The 19,355-nt window shown below is 39.0% G+C and overlaps 1 protein-coding gene across 5 annotated transcripts in view; it reads left to right on the top strand.

Annotated features, from left to right (window-relative positions):
- The window catches only part of Tln2 (talin 2), a 405,316-nt gene that overhangs the window by 203,689 nt on the left and 182,272 nt on the right, over positions 1-19,355 (top strand). For all 5 annotated transcript variants that reach the window (XM_078049521.1, XM_040275958.2, XM_078049522.1 and 2 more), the window contains one exon: positions 19,140-19,311. In XM_078049521.1, the coding sequence (XP_077905647.1) occupies positions 19,176-19,311 (136 nt within the window). In that variant the 5' untranslated portion in view covers positions 19,140-19,175. The remainder of the gene's footprint in view (positions 1-19,139; positions 19,312-19,355) is intronic.

Here is a 19,355-nt window from a genome sequence, read left to right as displayed (position 1 = left end):
TCAGCTACCTGTGACGTTTTCCCAAATAATACTGATTCCAAGATCATTCTTATCCTAAGAGAAGAACACTGAGCTGAACTTCAGTAGGTATCTTGGTTTGTCTTTTTTTAACCTGCCTTCCTATGTTAATAGACATTAGTTTGTGTATTTTTCTTCCAAATGAGGAATTTTCAAATTTGTTCTGACATTCTTAAGTGGGCCTTTGTGGAGCTGAGCTAGGAACTCTGCAGGTAGTAATTTTGTTTTGTTTACAAGAGCCTGGCTTAGAGCAGGTGTTACTGAAGTGGTTGCTCCCTTGAGAATAACTGATACACTGATATTTGCATATTTTCTATTCATCTTCCTAAATGTTTGTCTTTTTAGTCCTTCTTGATTTTCTCTATTTTTGCAGTGTTTTTAGGACCTAATATAAAACAACTATTAAATTATTTAAAAATAGGAGAAAGCCCCAAGCAGCAATTAAGATGGAGCTCTAATTTGTTTAAGCCTTAGAAAAATCCCTAAGAAAATCCATGAATATTCTAAAGGCAATTGGGGGAAAGCATAGACTATTTCAACACTCTCTTCCCATCATTCTTAATTTAGATAATTTTCTGTGTCAGGACATGTTATTTTTTTGTTTGTTTGTTTTGTTTATGTTGAGAGGGGATTTTCCATTGTATAATATATAAGAAGAATTTACAGAATGATCCATGAAACACTGTCACATTTGCAGTCAGACTTAGTTTGTGTTCCTTTTTGGATATTGCTTAGTCCTGTTGATTTCATCATCTGTGATATGTAGCTTGAAAGAAATGTGACTTAAAGAAATCTTTAGGTCATACTTTAGGGGATAACCATATTCAGAGCATATCGCTAGTGTCCAGTAGCTTTTTACTTAATCTTATTGGTTTGAAGATGTTATTGCTTAATCCATTTTAGTTGGCTACTCATTAGGAAATTATAGTCACTGAGCCCCATCCCAATTAATCCTCAAAACACTGAATTTCTACAGTTACTAAAGATAATTTCAGGAAAAGTTCAGTTGTTCTCTCCTCACTCCTCAGTTAATGTTAGACTTGGTTTCCTGCCTTTCCTCACCTCTACCATTAGGTGAAAAACAGAGGAAAGCTATTTCTTGGTTTTAATGTTAGAGAAAGATACATTTGGATGCCTGCCTCATAACATATGTGAAAATGAACTCAAAATAGATCAGATACCATATCTAAATGTTATGAGAAGTAAAACTATAAAACTCTTATAAGCATGAATATAAATCATCGTGACCTTGGATGAAGTACTGGTCAAAAGCATAAGCAATGAAAGAAATTGTTAAATCAGATTTCATCAAAACTAAACTTCTGGGCATTAAAGGACACTGCCTAGAAAGTGAAAAACAACTTATGGAATGGGAGAAAATATTACAAATCATATATCTGACAAGATTATAGTATCCAGAATAGGTAAAGAATTCTGATAACCAAGAGGGAAAAGGCAAATAATCTAACTCAAACATGGACAAAAGATTAGAATAAATATTTCTCTAAAGAAGGTTTACAAGTGGCCAATCAGTACAATCATTGGGGACATGCAAGTCAAAACTATAATGAGATATCACTTTACCTACTAAGATGGATAAAATTTTTTAAAGGTAACAAGTGTTGAGAGAATATGGAAAAATTGGAACCCTTATACACATCTGCTGGGACAGTGCACATGCTTTGGAAAACCAGCCTTTGCAGTTCCTCAAAAGATTAATCAGGATCCTCATGAGTCAGCAATTATACTCCTAGGTATGAAAAATGAGACTGTTTGACAATGTATGGGGACTCTTGAAGATATTGTAACCCAATTCCTTCCTCTTTGCTTCCTGTCCACCATGAAGTAAGTGGCTTCCTCTGCCATGTACTCCCACCATGATGTACTGCTTCATCACAGGTGCAAAAGCAACAGGTCAACCAACCATGAACTGAAACTACCAAAACTGTGAGCTAAAATACTTGAAAAAAGAACAGACTGTGCAGGTAAAGCCACGCTTTTGGTGCCACGAAACAGAGCCAGAAAACAGGACTAGAGTTTAGATGCAGTAACTTGAAGATACCCCCTTAGGAGTCCTTCAGTCTAAAAAATAACAGGACATTGAGAAGGGCCCCCTAAACTCCAGCAGGACTTGACTCCTTGGTACTTTGGTTTTATAGTCCATTCCACTATATTTGTCCTGTTCCCACCAGTTCCCCTGCCAAACAGTGAGACTTAGCCTCAAGAGTGTACATCTTGGAAGTGGAGGAGTTCTGCAGGCAAGAGGCCCTTGTCCCAGAGGATGGCCTTTCAGCAGATGTTCTCCCTGTTCTAGTGGCAAATTTGACATTGATTTCTTGTTTCTCTTACTGCTCTCTGGGGATACATCCCAACGAAATCTAATGAATGTATTTTTTGGTCTGCATTTATTTGATGCATGACCTGGTGGTGAGTAGCATTGTTACCTTGCTGCTTTCTTATTATTATGTACCACATAACTAAATCAATAAAGAAGAGAATAGAGAAATAGCTCTGCTTAACATTTCAGGGGTGATGGAGTATTGGTGTCTATACATATTTATGTTTTCCTGAGAAGATTCCTGATTCTTTTTGACATTCAGACTGGTTCATCACTGTGGAGGGGTTCTGTGTTGGGGGCAATTGGGGGAGGGGTAGAAAGATGTTTTCCCCCCAATAAATTTTCTAGATGTCTTTCAGAAGATAAATAGAAAAGAGGAAAACTCAGAAAGGAGGTTTTCATTCTGATAAATTATTTCTTTCTCCCTGGGGACTTTTCTCACCCAGGATAGTAACAATCAGCGGAAACATGAATATGTAATGAAGCACACACACACACACACACACACACACACACAATAAATAAATAAATAAATAAATAAAATAAACTTGATTGCCTAGCAGCTTCCTATGAGTTCTGTAGATTCCCATTCCTCCCAAGTCCTCTTCTCTCTCTTTTGCATTTGTCCCCTCCCTCCTAATCCTCACTTCAGCCTTGTCTGCTGGGGTTGCTGCCTTCCTTCTCCTTTGATTGCCACAATAATGATGGATAGACAGATTCCAGAGAACAACCTAGAACCCAGCTACATGGGATTACTCCTATCAGAGTTCTCAGGTAGGGAAAGGAGGTGGATGGAAGAAGTGAAGAAGCAAAGCTGTGCTTCCTTGCATGGAAGTCCTTGAGCACACCTTCCATATTTAAGAGCCCAGCAGGCAGATAAGCTGAGGGGAAGGTCTGCCCTAAGTTGGATTGAATTGCAGCAGCCTTGTGTTAGAAGTAGTGGTTATGCCTGCTGATCAGGGTTAGGTCTTTGGTGATTAGAAAATGGCAGGTTGACTAGTATAAATCCATGTAATTTGGGGATGAATAAAATCTTTTTGAAATATTAAGGCCTGTGAATTTTTTTTTTAATGATAAAAGTTGAGGTCAACTGAAATAATGGAGGAGAAGGAGTGTTTTTCTGGGCCCTTAAAGCTGTCTTCAATGAGGAACTCAGAATTAAAGGCAACAGTCTCAGGAGCACTCAACAGCAAGCAATTGTGTGTCAACATGAATTTTAATGGAGTGTCTTAGTCTATTAGTGCTGTTATAACAAAATACCCAAGGCTAGGAAATTTACAAACAATAAAAGTTTGTTTCTCACAGTTTATAGATTAGGAAGTCCAAGATCAAGGGACCAGCAAGTTCAGGGATTGATGGTGGCTTCTCTTTGCTTCTGAGATAGTGTTTTGTTGCTGCCTTCTCTAGAGAGGACAAACACCATTTCCTCATGTGGCAGAAGGAATGGAAGGGTAGCAAACTTAAAGTATTAATCTCTTTGTGAGGGTTTTGCCTTTATGGTCTAATCACCTCCTAAAGACCCATCTTTTATTACTGTTGCTTTTGGAGGTTACATTTTACGGTGGTTTAGAAGGGGGCACAAACATTTAAAACAATGCCAAGGAGCCTGTTAGTGAATTTTTATTTAAGTCAAGATGCCTTCTGTAGCATTAATAATCATCCATCTATCTGTTTACAAGCCTGATAGTTTTATAGTGAGATATTTTTAAATAACCTTCCCTCCCCATCAGTACATGATGACACTGGTGTTAAAACCTATCAACGGTAGTTGGCTTGAGAGCTGTGGTGCAAAAGCCCACAAGAATAAAACCACTGGATGTAGCCACTGGACCACACTAAGAGGGTAGCCACAAAGCCTCTGTGAGTACTAATTGGAAATTATCTGTGTTCTCTCCATTTCACATACATATTTATCATCACATATTTCTAGGCAGTGTCAGAAACTGCTTTTAGGCCTTCAATTATTACAAACAAATAATTAACCAAGGATGAAGTCTCATCCTGGGGACTTGTGCCACTGTGTTGGATATTGTTGAACAGCTCTTACTTGTTTGTGCTAGAGGCCAATTCTGCTCTGTCCCACATGGGTTTTGCTTCAGAGGGTCCAAAGTGTTCCATATTAATCTTGGAGTCCTTTAGAACCCTCAAGAACTCCCAGCCACATAGTCTCTTTGTTATGACTTCATCCATGAATCACATAGACATTGGAAGGCCTTTAGTGATCAGATCAACTGAGGTCCTCTTCCAGACTTATCACACTGCATTGCTCTTTGTTTTCTTCCCCCAACCCTGCGGGAGCTTTTGGAGAGCAAGCCTGGGCTCCTCTCTCCATGAAAGCATTGGTCTAACAAATGGCCCTCAGGGTTCTACCTAGGTCATATGTGTGCTGGGGGAGTTGAAACCCCTTGGGTGCAAGATTAACCTTACTTGATCCTGTTTATTGCCCTAACATCTCAATGCAGTATCTTATATATTTTATGTGATTGATAAATAGATATTGCTTAATCAGTCTTGCTTCCCCCTCTGTATTGTTGTTACCCAGCCTTAGAATCTGGACCTTATTTTCTGCGTCCACTAGACTAATGGACCATAGATATGTCTGCATGTTGGAGTAGTTGTGCTGAACATGGGGGGAGATTCCATAGAGAGGCATCCTGTCACTGTTACTTTACATAATGGAGCAGTGGTCTTACAAAGAAGAAAGCCATTCCATTTCATCAGGATTAGAGTACCGAAAGTAGGCTTCTATTGTAGTTAAGTTTATTTAATTCCTGAAAGATGTCTATATAACAACAACAGCAATCAAAATTAGCCAAATCCCCAAATACTAAGGTTCTACCACTTCAATAAAATGTTATGTAGGATGCTTATAGGCAAATGTGGAAGAGAGTAAATTCTACAAAGCTTCATAGATCCTACTGTTTAAGACGTTTTCTATGTTGTAATGTAGCTTTGTTGGGTAGTACAGAATAATGGTAATGTAGCAAGGAGCATATGGGGTTAGGGTCCCACCCTCCATTGCTTATCAACTCTGGGACCTTGGGCACAACATATATGCATGCACTTGATTATGCCTTGGCCTGCACCATCACCTGCATCTATGCCTATGCTTATATGTTCATAGGCTCATGTTAATAATTTCTCCACAGATTACTACTTATTGTTGATGCTATTATTAGTCAATTCATGTCAAAGGACCTACATTTAGGAAAATTATAATAACTAAAATTGGGCCCCACTTAACCTGGATAAGTATGTCAGTTTTATAGTTGTTTTTTTATTATTATTATAAAGTACCACAGACTGCTTGTATTATTAAATGACAGAATTTGATCGTTGCATGGTTCTGAACCTGGGAAGTTCAAGATCATGGTGTTGGCAGCCTTGGTTCCTTTTGAGGCTATGAATGAAGGGTCTGCCCCAGGCCTCCCTTGTTGGTTAGAGTTGGCCATCTTCTCCCTGTGTCTTTACATCACCTTTCTCATATCTAATTTCTCCTCCTTTTATAAGAAAACCAGTCATTTGGGGTTACCATTGACCCTGCATTAGTCAGCATTCTGTCACTGTGATAAAGTATCTGAAAAACTAACTTAAAACAAGGAAAAGTTTATTTTGGCTCATGGTTCAGAAGTATCAAGCTATGTTGCTTTGGGCCTATGACAGCACAGTATATCGTGGCAGGAACATTTGTCACTTCATGGTGGCAAAGAAATAGGAAGAGATTAGGGTTTTGGCCCCTACAGGCTGGGGATCAAATACATGAGCCTTTTGGGAATATTCAAGATCCAAACTATAGCTAATTAATTTATTTTAACTTGATTGTCTCTGTAAAGACCCCATCTCAAATAAGGCCATAGGTGTACAGGCTGTGACTAGGGATTAAGACTTCAATATATGAATTTGAGGGGGGGGGGACACAATTCAGCCCCCAACACTGATTTAGGTATTCTTTTGGATGACAGAATGAATATCGGTTTTACAAGCCCAATACTGACAGATGACAAAAGATTGTATCATAATCCCTGTTAATGAGGCACTTTTAAAGTCAAATTCCCTTAGTCTTGACATTTCTTTAGGGATCTTTATCTTTTGCTGTTTCTCTCTAGATTCGTCTTTGCATTTCTTTCATTATCTTTCCACTTTTATCTTGAGTATTATATTTGTTTTTTAAATTGTTTTCTAAGAATAAGCCTGGGTTGTAGATAAACAAATAAATGTGACAGTATCTTAAAATAAGCCTTTAAAATGCTCTGCTATCCTCAGTTGTGCTGTTGAGAATTCATCATTTCAGGTTCCCTCTATGGGGACATGTTTTTCTTCCTTGTGCTTATTGATGAAGTGAAATTTATATGGGCAGACTTAAATATGATTTGTTTTTGTTATTTGGAAATGTAAATCTTATTCATAACTCACTGATTCAATTGGCAAGACTTTTGATCTGGCATTATTTTATTAAGGATAGGATAGATGATACTCCATCAGAATATTTCAATTTAATTAAAATCTTTTTGTAATTCTGGTTCAATCTGGAAGGCAGTTCTAGAAACTTGGGCATACAGAAGTTAGAGTAATGGTATTTACCAGGTACATCCTTACTATTTTTTGTAGTAAAGTTGAATTCAATCTTTTCTCCTTCTGTCATTTGCACTGTTTGCAATATATTTTGTAATTTATGTTAAGCAACTATCTCTTCTCTACTTTCTGTAAATCTGGTTTATTGCCTGTGCCAGATGTTTTTTCTCCTATTCATTCCTTTGTCCATTCTGTCTCTTAATCTGGTCCCTTGTAGCCTGAGTCTTGGATGGCAGGATATTTCTGTGGGGTGGACTGAACTATAAAACCTGGATTGATTATTGGCTTTCACAGTGTCTAATGCATATTCATTCAGTCACCCTATAAATCAGACTGCTGATATCTGCACATTAGGGTCCTCTAATTTCTTATCTTGATATCTTCTGAGTTGTTCTGTAAAAATAGCGATAATTCCTTTTAAAAAAGGACAGGATATTTGGCTTAAGAAAATCTGAAATAAAAAAAGAAGATTTCAAATAGAAAAAAATTATTACTCTAACCTTATTTCTGAGAGTGAAAACTTGCAAAGAGTTGTATGCACAAAAACAAAAACACAGCTAAGTAATTATGGGACCTTATGTTGTAGTATTATAGTTCTATTGAAAATAAATTTTCAATAGAATTTGTAATATTGCAGGAAATTATTATTATGAAATTAGAATGGAGAAACTTAGATACAGAATCATATATAGTATGTCAACTCAACTATTTAAAAATATGCAGATGATATAAGGAGATGTATCCAGATGTTAGCAGAGCTGAGCTGTGGTAAACTGGGGAGAGACATGGAAGTCTGGATTGAGACAGATGGGTTTAAGTCTTACCCTCTTTGTGTGTTCTTGTTACTCATACTGCATGAACTGTATTAAATCTGCTTTGTCCAGGGTGAATGGGACCTACTCACAGCATCAGTAAGCAAAGTATTTTCTTTAGTATGACGTACAATAATGCAACAAGTGCAAGTTCAATTATGAGTGAAAACATCAATAATAAAGTGTTTCTACCATTTTGCTGCTTTCTTGACTCAAGCATTATATTTATGTCTCTATTTTAAAGAGCACATATTATCATGGACTTTGACATCTCAAAACTGCTGTGTTTGGGTTGCTCTACTTGGGCCAAGTCTCAACCCTTCAGTACAGGATTATGTGAAGATTTTGGTGCTCTTGTCTCAGAAAAATGGCCTAGAATCAGTACCAGGCACATATTCACTTATAGGTTGGCTGCCATTATTTGCAAATTTTTAAAATATATGTTTTATTAGTACTCTTGCATTCTGGAGAATGGGAATATTTTAGCAGGGGTTTATAGAAATCTATATCTAGTTTATGAAGGTCTAAACCTAATGATTTTCAAGTTGGAGATAAAGGCTATGTATAATTTTACCACAACATTCTAACATTTAAGTATAAGATGAAATGATCTTGGAGGGAGTAGTCATATAAAAGGAGAATCCTTTGGAAGATCAAATGCAATCTGCGAATGCTGGATTGATCACGTGATGACATGCTGATGGACTGGAGTCTTCAGAGATGAAAAATTCAGTCAAGTTCCTTAATTCGTTTCAGTTTTCCAAATAAATGTCAGATTTTCAGGTCAGGTCTCTAACAGAAATGCTTTTCTGATTTGTGGTTAATGGATTAAGATGGATAAGTGGCAAGAATACATTTTTAAATTCTCCTTCCTTTTTTCTTCAAAATCTCTTCTTCAAAAACCACATGCTTTGCCTTAGCAAATGACATGCCCTGTGGTTTTGCAGCCTTAGAGTCACTGGTCCCACTGGTGAAAGGGAATGGAACTAAGAAATAGAGACTTCCTCCGCTTCTTAAGTGAAACCACATGCAATTGTGTTGATTTGCACCATCACTTCACAATCCAAATCCATGCTGCCATGACAGATGCTATTCAGTGGGGGCCACGACAGTTTGGCATCAAATTAAGTACAAGCAGGAGGAAGGTTGTTTGAGAAAGAACTTATGTGCAGTTCTTTTCCCATCTTCCTCCAGGTTTGATGTGGAAAATACTGAATTTTACTCCTTCCACCCCCAGATCATTGTAGGGCAAAGCTTTATTTTTTTCAACTGAAAGCTAGTATAAGTGCCTTAAAGGCAAAGCTTCTGTTCATCAGCCTCCGCAGCAGCCAGGAGCATCTGAGATTTTATAGGCTTGTCAGCAAGGGTCAGAAAAACCAAATAATGGGAGGAGTTATTCCCAGTTCCCCAAATGAATGGTAAATAATTCACAGTTCTCCTGGCTTTGACCTTTACTTTTATTTTTATTCTATTTTTTCTTGGACATGACCTTTTATTTTTCTATCATATCTGTTTTTGTAAAAAGCCTATTTTCAATCATCTGAATAAGTTAAGGTACAAAAGAATTCAAACCCAAAGTTCAATTCAGAGCCACCTTCTTTCTGTAGCTTGCAACGAGGGAGAAAACAGCAGAGAGACCAAACAGTAGAGTTCAATAGGACTGGAACATATGGAAGACTTATTCAGCAGTCTTGGCCATCACAGGTACAATGAGATTGCTGCAGAGCCAATGCAACTTTTAGTCGTCCAACAAAAAAACAACATAGTCCACATGCAAGGAAGTAATTCATTTATCTTCCCAGATCTCCTGTTTTATAATCTGTGAAAGAAAGATGCAAAAAAGAAAAAAAAATCACTCTTACTTTCTAGCCCATTAAGCACATCCATTGACACTCTATATTTGAAAGTACTACAGAGCTCTGGAGCACCAAAGAATTACCAGGAGATAGCAGGTGGTCCAGCAGAGCACCTGAGGGCCAGAGCTGAGAGCAGGCCTTCTGGCTGTGGTGGCGTGAAAAACTAGTGGGTAGAAGCAAAGCCAAATGCTGGGCTGGAGGGTTGATTAACAAAAAGATGCTGCTAAGGAGGGTAGGGCATTTCAGATACATGGGCTAAAATAATTAGGCAATTGTGCAGGGATTGAACATACATCCATGTGGTTAGTGTAGAGAGTTCTTATGTGTGATTTGGAAGTGGGCAGATGAGGCTCAGTGGTGGATGGGGCCTTGATTCTTGGGCTAAGCAGTTTGAACCCAATTGCCTCTGCATTTCAGAATGCTATGTGCATTAAAAATCAGCTCTAAGTAAACCCATAAAGCTTTGAAAACATAAGCATCTGCTGCCCTCCCTTTCCACATTTCTTCTAGCACTTTCCCACTCACTGCCAGACTTCTGTATTCTTCTAGAGCACGCTACCATTCCTTCTGCAGAAGCTCCTCATAATAAGGCATCTTTAATAAAGGGAAGCTTTCAGCTAATTTGCCTGAAAGGTTCTGAGACTTAGCATTCTAAAGCAGTGAGAGGTAATAAGTGCACATACACACTTTTATAGCAAAGTTAACTTGGGAACAAATCTTTACAAACAATGAGAGTCAATGATGGAATTTCAGGTGCCAATGCCAAAGGTGTCTGGTGATAGAAGGCTGAGTTGGAGGGATCCTTGGAGTACACACCCCTGCAGAGCCCTCTCGGTTCTTGTGGCCTTGTGAGGAAGTCTTCTAATTTTTTTTTTTAATTTTTATTGTTGGTTGTTCAAAACATTACATAGTTCTTGACATATCATATTTCACACTTTGATTCAAGTGGGTTATGAACTCCCATTTTTACCCTGTATACAGATTACAGAATCACATCGGTTACATATCCACTGATTTACATATTGCCATACTAGTGTCTGTTGTATTCTCCTGCCTTTCCTATCCTCTACTATCCCCCCTCCCTTCCCCTCCCCTCCCATCTTCTCTCTCTACCCCATCTACTGTAATTCATTTCTCCCCCTTTTTTCCCCTTTCCCCTCACATTCTCTTGTATGTAATTTTGTATAACCATGAGGGTCTCCTTCCATTTCCATGCAGTTTCCCTTCTCTCTCCCTTTCCCTCCCACCTCTCATCCCTGTTTAATGTAAATCTTCTTCTCATGATCTTCCTCCCTACTCTGTTCTTAGTTACTCTCCCTATATCAAAGAAGACATTTGGCATTTGTTTTTTAGGGATTGGCTAGCTTCACTTAGCATAATCTACTCTAATGCCATCCATTTCCCTGCAAATTCCATGATTTTGTCATTTTTTAATGCAGAGTAATACTCCATTGTGTATAAATGTCACATTTTTTTTATCCATTCGTCTATTGAAGGGCATCTAGGTTGGTTCCACAGTCTTACTATTGTGAATTGTGCTGCTATGAACATCAATGTAGCAGTGTCCCTGTAGTATGCTCTTTTTAGGTCTTTTGGGAGTAGACCAAGAAGGGGAATAGCTGGGTCAAATGGTGGTTCCATTCCCAGCTTTCCAAGAAATCTCCATACTGCTTTCCAAATTGGCCGCACCAATTTGCAGTCCCACCAACAAAGTACAAGTGTACCCTTCTCCCCACATCCTCGCCAGCACTTGTTGTTTGACTTCATAATGGCTGCCAATCTTACTGGAGTGAGATGGTATCTTAGGGTGGTTTTTATTTGCATTTCTCTGACTACTAGAGATGGTGAGCATTTTTTCATGTATTTGTTGATTGATTGTATGTCCTCCTCTGAGAAGTGTCTGTTCAGGTCCTTGGCCCATTTGTTGATTGGGTTATTTTTTATCTTATTGTCTAATTTTTTGAGTTCTTTGTATACTCTGGATATTAGGGCTCTATCTGAAGTTTGAGAAGTAAAAATTTGTTCCCAGGGTGTAGGCTCCCTATTTACCTCTCTTATTGTTTCTTTTGCTGAGAAAAAACTTTTTAGTTTGAGTAAGTCCCATTTTTTGGTTCTAGTTGTTAACTCTTATGCTATGGGTATCCTATTGAGGAATTTGGAGCCCAACCCCACAGTATATAGATTGTAGCCAACTTTTTCTTCTATCAGACGCTGTGTCTCTGATTTGATATCAAGCTCCTTGAGCCATTTTGAGTTAACTTTTGTGCATGGCAAGAGAAAGGGATTCAGTTTCATTTTGTTGCATATGGATTTCCAGTTTTCCCAGCACCATTTGTTGAAGATGCTATCTTTCCTCCATTGCATGCTTTTAGCCCCTTTATCAAATATAAGATAGTTATAATTTTGTGGATTGGTTTCTGTGTCCTCTATTCTGTACCATTGGTCCACCCACCTGTTTTGGTACCAGTACCATGCTGTTTTTGTTACTATTGCTCTGTAGTATAGTTTGAAATCTGGTATCGCTATACCTCCAGATTCACACTTCCTGCTTAGAATTGTTTTTGCTTTTCTGGGTCTTTTATTTTTCCATATGAATTTCATGATTGCTTTATCTATTTCTACAAGAAATGCCTTTGGGATTTTGATTGGCATTGCATTAAACCTATAGAGAACTTTTGGTAATATCACCATTTTGATGATGTTAGTTCTGCCTATCCATGAACATGGTATATTTTTCCATCTTCTAAGATCTTCTTCTACTTCTCTCTTTAGGGTTCTGTAGTTTTCATTGTATAAGTCTTTCACCTCTTTTGTTAGGTTGATTCCCAAGTATTTTATTTTATTTTTTTGAGGATATTGTGAATGGAGTGGTTGTCCTCATTTCCAATTCAGAAGATTTGTCACTGATATACAGGAATGCCTTTGATTTATGCATGTTGATTTTATATCTTGCCACTTTGCTGAATTCATTTATTAGCTCTAATAGTTACTTTGTAGACCCTTTTGGGTCTGCTAGGTATAGAATCATGTCAACTGCAAATAGTGATAATTTAAGTTCTTCTTTTCCTATTTTTATGCCTTTAATTTCTTTCATCTGTCTAATTGCTCTGGCCAGTGTTTCGAGAACTATATTGAACAGAAGTGGTGAGAGAGGGCATCCCTGTCTTGTTCCAGATTTTAGAGGGAATGCCTTCAATTTTTCTCCATTCAGAATGATGCTAGCCTGAGGCTTAACATAGATAGCTTTTACAATATTGAGGTATGTTCCTGTTATCCCTAGTTTCTCTAATGTTTTGAACATAAAGGGATGCTGTACTTTGTCGAATGCTTTTTCTGCATCTATGGAGATTATCATATGGTTCTTATCTTTAAGTCTATTGATGTGGTGAATAACATTTATTGCTTTCTGTATATTGAACCAACCTTGCATCCCAGGGATGAATCCTACTTGATCATGGTGCACAATTGTTTTGATATGTTTTTGAATCCGATTCGCCAGAATTTTATTGAGGATTTTTGCATCTAGGTTCATTAGAGATATTGGTCTGTAGTTTTCTTTCTTTGAGATGTCTTTGTCTGGTTTAGGAATCAGGGTGATGTTGGCCTCATAGAATGAATTTGGAAGTTCTCCCTCTTTTTCTATTTCCTGAAATAGCTTGAAAACTATTGGTATTTTTCTTGCAGTGTATTGGGAAGATCTCTTGACTTCAAGATTATAGTTTTTTCATTTGGAAATGGCAAAGAGTACCAAAAGGGTTTTTTATTGTCTGAAGTCTACATTGTAGGCACTTTCTCTGGTTCTTTTAGTGGAGGAAGAAATGCTGACTTGCTCCTCCATTCCTGTTTTAAGTAAATATACATTAGCCCTTCTCTAGGGACTTTATTGTGAGCAGTTCACTTGGCCCTTGTGGAGCAGCCAGTGATTCTTAACTGACGTGGCTTTGGTTCTTTCTTGAGTTTTTTGTATGCTGAGATGAACTTTATCTTATGAGCTTGGGGTTGAGCCTCTATGGTTCCTGGAACTGATTGTCAATGAGTAGCCATAATTTGGTCTAGTGTGACACTATGTATTTGAAAGTACTAAAGAGCTCTGGACATCCTTTAGTCTTGACATTGGTGTGAATACTTCTTTTTTTTTTTAAAGAGAGATAATTTTAATATCTATTTTTTAGGTGGATACAACATCTTTGTATGTGGTGCTGAGGATTGAACCCGGGCCACACGCATGCCAGGCAAGCACGCTACCGCTTGAGCCACATCCCCAGCCCCTAATAATTCTTAATAACTTTTTAAAAATCAATTTAAATATTTCCATGAAGTACATAATAATTCTATAAATATTTATTGAGCATCTACTGAGTGCTGGGCACTGAGCTGAGATTTAAACGTGACTATCATAATGCAGCCCTTGCTATAGAGGTCAGGAGGAGAAATGGCCCTCTCATGACAAATGTATTCCTGATACCATGTAGTATAGACGTCTTATTTCTGGTATACTGGAACAGGCAAGAATATACAATGGTGGCCCTGTGAATTACTTAGGGTCAACCACTACCTGGGATTTATATTGTCTTACCTAGCCTGTTGTTCACACTCATTGGGTAGCTAATCATTTCTCCTGTGCTACTTATCCAATTGACTTTTAATGATGGTTACTTCAAGTTGAAGTATTCAAAGTCAAACAGTAGTCCTGGCCTCTCTTGCCTCTTTGAAGAAAACTAATGAGGTTTTCTATCACCTTATTTTGCTGCGGAGGGGAGCATGATTGTCTTGGACCGTGGGTAGGAGTCACATGGAAAAATCATGTCACTTGTGTGCATTGCTGTTTTCCCTGAGCTTATAATTAGCGCCTTTACAAATTATAGATGTGGAGATAAGGGGAGCTGCTCCACTAAGGCTTTGCCCTCTGGGTTCTCACCATTTGAGAATGGGTAGGAAGGGCACTGTTGAGGTAGGAGGGAAGACAAGGTTGTTAAGGAGAGCCAGAGAGTTCATAGAAAATGCATCTCCTTGATAGAGCTAGACAGGAGAAGAGGCCATAGGGAATCTCCAGCTGCCTGTCTGCTGGTCCCTTCTTAAATACAAGACAGCAATCTTGCAGGGAAGGGTTGACTTGACCTATTTTCCTGATGTTGGTACACCCCTGGCTGTGCCTGGTGTGCACAAGTGTATGGAGTCTGAATGCTCAAGGTGAGTATTCAAGTATATGAGCCCTGACAGCCTAGAGAGCAATACAGAGGGTAAAACTTTGGCTTTTGCGGGCCCTTTGTGTAGCTATGACCCAGTGCATGGTGGGTTCTTACCTGCTAGAGGAACTACTCCTCCCTTACAGAGGAGCAGGTAAGAGCTGGAGAGAAGGGAAAGCTCTTTGCTGGGCACTGCTTTGAGAAACTAGAATTGCTCATAGGAGCTTGAGATGTAAACACAGTTGAAGGATGGGTTTATAAAGGCCTTTTTGTTATGAGGACATTTGGTTATGTGATACATTCAGTTATCAAACAGGGCAATATAACACCTCTAGAGCAGATATAGCCATCCACTATTAAGTGCAGTATCATTCTAGTGGGTAATAGTGGAGAGGGAATGGGGATGTATCCAGCTCTTACTGTCCTGTAGAGTAGAGGCTCCATTGAGATGAGGTCACCTGGTCCTCCAGTCTTGCCAAGTGACCCAGCACCTCTGCTTTACAGAGGAGTGTGCAGAGCCCCAGCAGTGCCTCCCTTAGGTTAACACTGGGCAGAATTTATTGACAAACTAACTATAAGGTATAAGCTGTGTGGCTAGTAGAATTTTTTTCCTCTTGAGCCCTTGGGTTGGGGGAATCTAAGTAATCTCCAAGAAAACAACCTAAGAATTACTCCGCAAGCACACTCAGGTTCACAGCTCATCCTCAGCTAGCACTGTATCTAGAAAAAGGCATGTGGTGTGTCTTGCATAAAAGATGGCACAGAATCTGTGTATTGAACCAAGGACTGACTAGAAGGTAAAGCTCCATATGAACAGGAGTTTTGTCTATCATTACTCCCTAATGACTGTTATAATGACTAGAATGTAATAGATGCAGGATAAAGAATAAATGAATTTTGCAGCTCAGATGTAGCTGAATACAGAAGTATGCTGCTTCCAGTGTTTCTCCAATCCCCATCAGTAACGTTAATAACAAATCCTAAACTTCGCACTGTCTTCATGCCTTTTATGAATTTAATTTATTTAATTCACTAGCAACCTTATAGGTAGATCTATTATTCTCCCCCATTTCAATGAGGAGGAAACTGAGGCAGCTGATAACCAATGAAGTAACCAGCTCAGAGCTGTGCATCTGGTAAGGCAGGGAGCATTGCATGGCCCTCACTTACCAGGCTGAAATCCAAGGGGTGGTTGCTCATCTTGACCAATGATGGGCATTTGTTTTGGAGAGGGCCTTGGCTGGAGCTGAGCTTGTTTGTCTCTGGGTGGACTGGGGTGAACCTGAGTGGCCTCCTGGGCTGTTTACAGCACCCTGGGAGTAAGAAGTATTTATTTTAAAAGGAGGATGTCTGGGTTTCACCATTGGTTCCATTGGCTCATCTTCTCCAACAGATGCTACAGAATAGTTTCTGTATTGGTCCGAGTAACCTTCACACATATAACAAGGGCCCAAAAATGGTCAGAGTGAAAAGAGATTATGAAAGGAAAAATAATGTGAATTTCACAAACTTATATTCTGTCTTTTACCAAAAGGTAAAAGAAAAGAAAAAGTTTTAAGATTTATTCTGAAAACATACATTCAAATTGGGGTAAAAGGAAAAAGAGTAGCCAGAATAGGGTCATAAAATAGAGGCAGGGATTAGAAAGTAACACCACTACAAGCACTTGTGCACAAATTTGACTCTGAGCTTCCTTGTAGCCAAACCAGAAAAGGAAACCTGATCAGCCTTCCTAAGTCTGCACCATTAAAAAGCCTGGAGAAGTAGGAATTAGCAGAGGGCTTAGGATACAGAAGTGAAAACCAATGTCAGTTGCAAGCTGTCACAATGCTGTGCTGCCCAGAAAAATGTGACAATGCAGAAGGAACACACATCTTTATCAAGACTGTTGCCTGAGCTGCCTTGTTTGCTCAGGATGTGTAGTGGATGTTGGAACCTGAGTGGCCTTCTGGCCACATTCTCACAAATGTTGGAAACATATATTCATTTTAAGTTGACATTTCTAAGTTGCTACTCTCTTTTTGCCATAGGATAAAGCAAAGTACTTAATGCCAACAGGTATTCAATTTGAATAGAATCTTATTCCGTCATGAATGGTGCTAAAAACAGCTCAGTGCTACAGGTTTTGTGAGATAGTGACTAAATCAACACATTGACTTCAGACCTCATCTAGGTTTGGCCATGTGAGTTACCATCTTGCAAGATAATGATAAAAATACTTTGTTTTATTTTTAAAAGTTTTAGTTTATAAGCATTTCTTTATATTCTTTGTTTTAAAAATATTTCTGTGAAATAAATTTTGGTCTTGTTTCATGCTTAGGAAAACTTAATAAAATAAGGAGCCGAATACTAGGGTTTTTTACTCTTAGACCTGTGCGCAGTGCCCTTTGAGAGTAATTTGTTTGGCTTTTTGATTTTTTTTCTTTTATAATGTGTTACCATGTAGTAATAGTGATAGTTTTGAGCTATACTTGTTTTGGGGTGATATGAAAGTTGAGAACATATACTTAATATCTGGTACTCCTCATTCTTTTGACCATCTACCATGACCTTGCCTCCATTCTATGGCCTCCCTCATCAAGTGTTAGGATGATATGTGGGAATCCAATGACAATAGTTGGCTAAGCATTGAGTTTGTTAAGAAGCTCCTTCCATGAGAACTGGTTGCTTCCTGCTGTCTGAAGGGCAAGAGAGGAGAAGTGATGGGTGTGGAGGACCAAGGCATTGCCAACTTGAGATTGAACTTGGATCACAATCTTTCTATCCAGCACCTTTTCCATGGACCAAGATTTTCCAGCTCCCCTCCTCTCCAAAGACCCAGGGTTAGCAACATGAGCCAGACCCGGAATGGAGATAGTGTGTGGTGAGAAGTAGCCTTTGGCTACCCTACCTCAATCACTATAATAAGGTGGAAACTGCGTCTACATGGGTAACTTCCTAATGGAATTGATATGCACTTTGAGATTAAAAAGCCTCAAAAAGCATAAGATTGAACCTCCCACACTGCCCCCTTCCCAGTAAGTCTGCTCAGGAGATGAGTTTGTTCCTACAGAACCTGCCCCTCTCCTCTATCTCCTGAAACCACTGCTGCATTCAGATTCTGGCCCTGCCTTCTTATCACCATTGCCAGAGACCACCGACTTGCCAGATTCAATTGTTGTCTCATTCCTCATCTTATCTGACTCAGTCCACAATTCTCATCTCTCACTCCCTAGTTTTTCTAGTGTCTTCTACCTGGGTTATAGCTCCACCTGTCCATAGAATGCATCCCAAGAACCACCCCCTCCCTTCTGTATCTCCAGTAGCCTTCATTGTCCAGTTAATTTGGACAAATTTCCCCATCATGTTATCTTATTTTGCTGCTTTCCTAGCCATCTGCTTCCCAGCTCTCTGAGCTTCTCTCCTGTGATCCTCGTGACTGTACCCCAGAGGCTTGCTGTGTCCTTCAGGGCTCACTGCTCCTGTCTGTGTCCTCCGCCTCCTCCAGGGCTCCAGTGTTCCATTCCATTCTGCCTTCTGCTCCCAGGCCTACATTATAGCTCAGTCTTCCCTTTCAGAAGGGAATCTCTCCCTGAATGCTAGAAGGGGAGCAGTCATTTGCTCTTGTGAAAGCCCAATTTTCAGCATGAGAAAGGTAGCCTTCATGCAATGACGTTTATAATACTCATCCTGGGGAAAGAAAGGGATTAGACATCCCATCCTCTCTGCTGCATTCCGTAAACAGCATCCATGACATCAAAGAATGTGGCCTTCTCCACTGAGGGTTACAACCAGCCATGCTTATAGATCTCAGCAGTTCAGGAAACCCTGCAATTGTCACCAGCCCCAGGGGACAAACCAACCCATAGAGTGATCTACAACACAGAAAATTTGTCCATTTATCTCTAGAGTTTAAATTTCATTGCCCCCATGGGAAGAGAATTGGCTAAATATGCCTATAAAAAGAAGGGTGACGTGGAGATGTTATATATGGCTTTTATAGTCCTTAATATTGCAAATGTAAACTTATTGGATATTTTGAAATTCTCTTAATATGTCAGCTATTCTACCACTGCCCAGGCTACAAAAAATTGATTTGATTTTGGGCAGATTCTTTGTAAATGCTGTTGTTAATGAAGGAGTAGTGTATCTTGACATTCCTCAAATAAGAAATATTTTCGCAGATAAAATTCACTCAGAATGTAAACAGCAGTCAGAATGACTTCACAGAGGGTCAATCTGGATGGTGGATTTTAAGAATTGACTTGAGTTCAGTATTTTGTGGTTTTTGTTGCTTTGGTGTTTTTTGTTTTGTTTTTGTTTGTTTGTTTTTTCCTATAGTTGTGAGCATCAGGGCTTGCCTCTCTGTGTTTTCCAGAAGTTCTAAGTGAGACCCTTCAAGTCATCTGGGAAAATGGTGGCTCTGTCCTTAAAGATTTGCGTCCGCCATTGCAACGTGGTGAAGACCATGCAGTTTGAACCATCTACAGCTGTGTATGATGCCTGCCGAGTCATTCGGGAACGGGTACCAGAGGCACAAACAGGACAAGGTGGGTCATGGGTTACTCACTAGCTTCTGAAAATCTATGTTCTT

This window comes from Ictidomys tridecemlineatus, chromosome 5 (genome assembly GCF_052094955.1).
Source record: "Ictidomys tridecemlineatus isolate mIctTri1 chromosome 5, mIctTri1.hap1, whole genome shotgun sequence".
NCBI classification, from domain to species: Eukaryota; Metazoa; Chordata; class Mammalia; order Rodentia; family Sciuridae; genus Ictidomys; species Ictidomys tridecemlineatus.
Note: the sequence above shows the minus strand (reverse complement) of the source record. Positions and strands in the feature narration are given on the sequence as shown.